This window comes from Coenobita brevimanus, chromosome 34, assembly GCF_032717465.1.
Source record: "Coenobita brevimanus isolate Jiangsu-jjx chromosome 34, ASM3271746v2, whole genome shotgun sequence".
Classification (NCBI taxonomy): domain Eukaryota; kingdom Metazoa; phylum Arthropoda; class Malacostraca; order Decapoda; family Coenobitidae; genus Coenobita; species Coenobita brevimanus.
The window spans coordinates 19,392,284-19,398,541 of NC_136987.1; the positions used below are offsets into that span (position 1 = coordinate 19,392,284).

Consider the following 6,258-nt stretch of genomic DNA (forward strand, 5'->3'; position numbering starts at 1 on the left):
AGATTTTGCATCCAGGCCTAACGGTCCTGTCCCTCCCTGTGTGTGCATTGCCTTCCGCCACACCGTATTTCCAGTTATCCTGTCATATATGTCGGGATTGGGAGGAGTGTAGTTGCCGTCAAGCTTTGACTGGGCACTTGCTTGGCATGCAGTCGGGTGTTTTTCTTTAAGTTGTTGCATTGTTTTATCTGTCAGGTCAAGTACTCCGTTTGGTGATTCAGCTGACAGGGATCTTGTTGCCATCGAGACCTTCCCCTGTCTCATCTTGCAGCCAAAAGTTCTTGCCACATCGTTGGTATTCTGATTTCTTCTGCCTCGGTTGTTTACTCTCATCTGCAAGGCCCTTGCTTCAAGTAGGTTGTCAAGTTCACCTCTTTTCTACATCCTTTCCACAACCTGACCTAAAATTGCCGTCTTTCCATCGTGAATCCTGAGTTGTAACAGTGGGTTAATACTAGACTAGGAAGCCTTCATTAACTCTTTTACTAGAAAAAAACTCAATACTACGGCTCTACATCCTTTTCACAACCTGGCCTAAAATTGCCGTCTTTCCATCGTGAATGCTGAGTTGTAACAGTGAGTTAATACTAGACTAGGATGCTGATCACGAAGAAGTGTCGTGTAAAAGCAGTAGAGACGTAGAATTGCCCTTTTCTGCCCCTGAACTACGAGAAGTAAGCTGCGTATGGACGGAAATTTGTGCCAAGTTAAAGTGAAGGGAGTGTAGGTGGATATTTTGATCCTTTTTCAGTTTATATCCCATAATTCACTGGTAGAATAATATACTATCACGGTGAGGCATCCTTTCCACGGCACTTCTTCGTGACTAGCACCATATTCTAGTGTTCATCTGCTACCACTCCACATTCTAGTTAGAAGGGGCAATTTTATGCCAAGTTAGAGTAAACAGAGTATAGTTAGTATGATCTAACTATGTAGTTTCGCCTAAATTTGCCATCTCCCCATCTTGACTGCTGGAGTATAATAGATTAACATTACGATATGGTGCTTGTCACGAAGAAGTGCTGTGTAAAGGATGTACAGCCACAGCATTGTCATTGTCTGTCACTGAGCTATTATTATCACTAGAATATGGTGCTAGTCATGAAGAAGTGGTGTGTAAAGGATGGAGAGAGAGAGAGAGAGAGAGAGAGAGAGAGAGAGAGAGAGAGAGAGAGAGAGGGAGAGAGAGAGAGAGGGAGTTTCCTAATAGGACAGTATAATTATTTTGTCCAGTGCTACCCCTGTTCAGTACTCTTACAGGCGATAGATGGACAGGCAGACAAATAGAAAGATTAACAGGGGATAGATAGACAGAGACATATAGATCGATAGATAGAAGAAAGATTGATGGATAGAGACTTATGGGCAGGTAGAAAGATGACTAGTTAAAGAGAGAGGGACAAGCAGACAGACAGGTAGATAGATAGACAGATAGATAGACGGACAGATAGACAGATAGATGATTAGATAAATGGAGAGGGACAGACAGACAGACAGATAGACAGGTAAATTATTAGACAGAGAGGGACAAGCAGACGGAGAGTCAGGTAGATAGATAGATATATGAATAGATAATGAGAGTGGAACAAACAGCAAAGAGAGAGAGAGAGAGACTGACAACCATCCTTTTTTTCAGTGGTGACTCACTTTACCATCCAGATCTTCCCCGGCCCAGTTTTCCTGTGGACAGTTCTTTAAAGCAACATCCAGACGAGGACCCGAGCAACACTGGGATATTTTTGGCCCATGCTGAGTCCCATCCTTCTCCTAGAATAATCACATCCCATCTGCCCTTTTCGCTTCTCCCGTCATCCATTCTTGAGAGCTGTAAGGTGGGTGAAGTTCTCTCTCTCTCTCTCTCTGGCAGCATAAACCTTATTAAGCTTCGCCATATAAATGGCGACGCTCCATGTTTTCGTCAGTACTATTTTTCTTTGCACTTTTTTTTTTATCTTGATGACATTACACATGAAGGTAGCCTAGGGTTACCCAAGTATCTTTGCCAAATATATATGACCTTGACCTATTTTTGAAGGTGATATACTCATTTTTATTCAAAAATTGCTTCTTTTAAATTGAAATATCTCAGAAATTAATTGAGATACCAATATTTGGGTGAAAATCCTATGAAAAAAAAAAAAAGCTTTCTGTATAACTTTAACATAATATTTTGCATTTAGCCTAGTAGAGAATTCAAATCTGCTCAGTCTTTTCTTTGCAACACGTTCTAGATAAAACCACAAAAGTTTTAGAGATATACATTTCTGGATATACAGCTCTGGTCTCCCTTATGATCTAAATGGAATATAGCTACAGTTTAGCATGCAGTTAGCCAGTTATTGAGACAAACGTAAAATTTACATCTGAGTTTTTCGACACCTTTGTCTTCAGGTCCCTTGTTGATGTTACACAAGAAGATACCTTAGGGTCTTCAGATCTTGTTTATATTAGACATACTTCTATACAGCTGAGAGTTAGAGCAAAGCTTCCTTGTTGTGGCTACACAATAAAATTAGCTAATTAGTTTTAATTTAAAATGATCTCTCTCTCACTCTCTCTCTCTCTCTCTCTCTGAAACTGTTAGTTACCAGTCCCAGGCCCGGAGGGTGTTGGGGACGGGTATTGCTTTAACTCGGTTTGTCTGTTTATGTTGACAACTATTTGTGTGAACTTCTGGTGCGATCTTAACTAAAATTAAAGGGATGAAGGGCTGTGACCTTCTGATCACCTGATTAAATTTTGGGCCTAGGGCCAGGATGTGGGCCATAACTCTATCAAATTCGTCATATTGACGAAACTAAAACCTATAGGTGCGTCTTTCAAATCTGCATCCTATAACATGCCTCATTACATCATGGGGATCATCCCCCAGTTAGCGGCAGGGGGTTCAGTGTCAAGTGGATCTGGCCTAAAATTTTAAATGGCCATTAAATCGTATATTTTCACCTGGTTTACTTCAAATTTGGTATGTGACATCTATGACTAGATATCCAGTTGTGTTTATACGTCAGCACTAAAATGACTCACAGGGACGGGTTTGCTGTTCCTTGGCACCGCTTCTTGTTTTGATCTGTTTTGGTTTCTACCGTAGTCCACAAATACGAACTTAAGCCGTTTAAATCATCTTTTGAAATAAGAATGGTGCAGATGAAAATGAAGATAAAGATGATGATAATGGTTTACATTTTCATTCGTAGGTGATATATGTGGCTAGACATCCCGGTGACGTGTGTGTGTCTTACTACCACCTTCAAAGACTCCTCAAGTCAATGAATTTCAAGGGCGACCTGGAAGAGTTCCTGGATTTGTGGTGCCGAAATTTAGGTAAGGAGAGAGAGAGAGAGAGAGAGAGAGAGAGAGAGAGAGAGAGAGAGAGAGAATGAAGAATGGTACTTTGCAGAAATTAATAAACTGATTGATGTTGATTATAATCCAGTTGATAGATATAAAGTGCATTAATCCCTCTTCTTCCTCTTTTTCTTCTCCACCTTCCTCTGCCTCTCTTTCTTCTTCTCGCACACCGTCACCTTTTTTCCCATCTCTCTCTCTCTCTCTCTCTCTCTCTCTCTCTCTCTTTTTCTTCTCCTTCTTCTTCATCTTCACAGTTTTGCTAGGGCCATACTGGAGCCACTTAAGCGAGGCATGGGCAAAACGCACCCACCCAAACCTCCTCTGGCTATGCTACGAAGACATGAACAAGGACCTGCTGAGGGAACTTCAGCGCCTGGACCACTTCCTCGCCACAGGCCTGACGGAAGACGAGCTGCTGCAGGTGGCCCAGCATTCCAGCTTTGCCAACATGAAGGCCAGACCTGCCACTAACATCAGTCTCATCCCGGAAAATCCTGAAATGGTGCCAGGAGAGGCTGAGTTTGTGAGGAAGGGTGAGTTTAATTAGCGTCGTTGTTGTTGTCATCATAATCTTAATCATCCTCTTTTTATTTATTATCGTCAGTCATCAAATCATTGTCATCATTATAATTGTTATTGCCTTCATTACCACCATAATCATCATCATCCCTGTCTTCGTCTTAGTGTTCATCATTGTGGTTACATCATAATCATCATCATCATCATCCCTGTCTTCGTCTTAGTATTCATCATCATTGTCGTTACATCATCATCATCATCATCATCATCATCATCATCATCATCATCATCCATGTCTTCGTCGTAGTATTCATCATTGTCGTTATCGTCATCGTCATGATCATCATCATCATGATCATCATCAGCATTGTCGTTACATCATCATCATCATCATTATCGTCATCATCATCATCCCAGACGTCGCCTTTTTGTTCATCATCTTTGTCGTTACATCACCACCACCATCATCATCATCATCATCCCTGTCTTCGTCGTAGTGTTCATCATCATTATCGTTACATCATCATCATCATCGTCATCATCACCACCATCGTCATCATCATCATAATCCCTGTCATCGTCTTGGTGATCATCATCATTGTCGTCACATCATCATCATCATCGTCAGCATCATCATCCCTGTCTTCGTCTTAATGTTCATCATCATTTTCGTTACGTCATCATCATCATCATCATCATCATCGTCATCGTCATCATCATCATGGTCATCATCATCATCGTCCCTGTCTTCGTCGTAGTGTTCATCATCATTGTCGTTACATCATCATCATCATCATCATCATCGTCCCTATCTTCGTCATAGTGATCATCATCATTGTCGTCACATCATCATCATCGGCATCATCATCACCATCATCATCATCATCATCATCACTGTCTTCGTCGTAGTGTTCATCATCATTGTCGTCACATCATCATCATCTTCACTCACCTCATTAATGGATGCAAGCCAGTGAGACAAAGTAGGTTAAGCATGTCAGGTTTGAATGACCAGGTTACAGTATGCTAAGCTGGGCATACAACGATACACAAGATGGATGGTATATTGCACCCTTGTATCATGTGGTCCTGGCTCAGTCTGCTGGTATGGGGAAAGCAGAGATGTTGGCTTCATCATGAAACTACTAATCCACCATGCAGTCAGTGACAGCAAAAACGTGGAGAGTATTAAGGATGGAAAAATTTATGGGAAGTAGTAAAAAGGTAGAAAAGAGGGAGAGGGAGTGGGAGACCGAGGATGAGAGGGAGGGATGGAGTGGACAGGTATATGAGACAGCCGTGCATGAGCTAGGGGGCAGGGCACAGTAATGGCAGGGGACAGGGTGACATGGACACCACTTACGGGATAAAGGCGTCTGGCTATGGACAGATAAATAGAAAAGATTTATTGGAAGAAGATACTGTTTACGCTGACTGAGCCGTCCCTGCAACACATGGGCCTATATTCTTACTGGGTAAGGAAGCTCCCTAACACCTCTTCCTTACTGATTTATTATGAAATATGGGTGGTTAATATCCTTTTGTACGTTATTTTTGCGGAGTATGGTGACTTTAGAAGTATTTATGTAACACTGAAGAGTACAGTAAGTTGTAATAAACAAACCACTTAGGAAAAGGTGTCAACCCTTTCCTTAACTGACAAGAATACAGGTCAAAGTGTGATATATGGACCACCCTTTACTAGAAACAGGTAGATATAAGCTGGGAGAGATTCAGGTGAGCCCACAGATAAAGGTGAAATAGCATGTTTTACCTGACAAAGATCCATAACCCTTTGCAGCTCAGTTGATGGCCAAGTAAAGTCAGACTGGAAGGTCAATTTAACTATTAATGAAGGAGGCTCATGTCCACCTCATTACTAAGATTCATCTAAATTCACGCAACTGCGACTTAGTTTTCAAGTTGTATGAGTGGCTCAGTTCCGTCAGGTGAATTTACACTGAGTATTGTATGTTCTCAGTAGCAGTGTTCTCAGTGTTCATCCTGTGTTCTTCTCTCCCTACAGGTGTCACTGGGGACTGGGTCAATCGCTTCACTCCCCAAATGAAGGCCAAGTTCCAGGTACCATAATCACAAATTTTCTTGAGCATGATTTGAGTATGAGATTGTTACTTTAAGCTTTTATTTCCACTCCTGACACTTCATGGCCAATCTTGAGTTAGTACTAGGATGAAAAATTTATACCAAAGACAATGATCTGTGATATTACTGAACCACTGCAACTGAGATTTGCTTATTGCAAAGACTGACTAGGATCCTTTATTCTTCTCCAGGCTTGGATGGAGACGGGGAGTAAGGCAGTCGGGGAGGTGCCACCTAGGTACACCCAAGGACAAAAGTTCACTTAACATTACACCTGTTCTG

The 6,258-nt window shown here is 41.6% G+C and overlaps 1 protein-coding gene across 1 annotated transcript; it reads left to right on the plus strand.

Moving 5' to 3' along the window:
• Nucleotides 1-597: 597 nt before the first annotated feature.
• Nucleotides 598-5,964, plus strand: LOC145396015 (sulfotransferase 1B1-like). The gene is made up of 5 exons (XM_080269480.1): nucleotides 598-638; nucleotides 1,694-1,835; nucleotides 3,201-3,327; nucleotides 3,609-3,887; nucleotides 5,900-5,964. The coding sequence occupies exons 1-5, from the start codon at nucleotides 598-600 to the stop codon at nucleotides 5,962-5,964; spliced, it is 654 nt and encodes a 217-aa protein (XP_080125606.1).
• The last annotated feature ends 294 nt before the right edge of the window (nucleotides 5,965-6,258 follow it).

What these genes read in the sequence shown, in the direction of transcription:
- LOC145396015 (XM_080269480.1), top strand. Translation starts at nt 598, where the DNA reads ATGCTGATCACGAAGAAGTGTCGTGTAAAAGCAGTAGAGAC. An exon ending in CGTGTAAAAGCAGTAGAGAC is followed by an intron (nt 639 to 1,693) that starts GTAGAATTGCCC and finishes TCCTGTGGACAG; the next exon opens with TTCTTTAAAGCAACATCCAG. An exon ending in CCATTCTTGAGAGCTGTAAG is followed by an intron (nt 1,836 to 3,200) that starts GTGGGTGAAGTT and finishes TTTCATTCGTAG; the next exon opens with GTGATATATGTGGCTAGACA.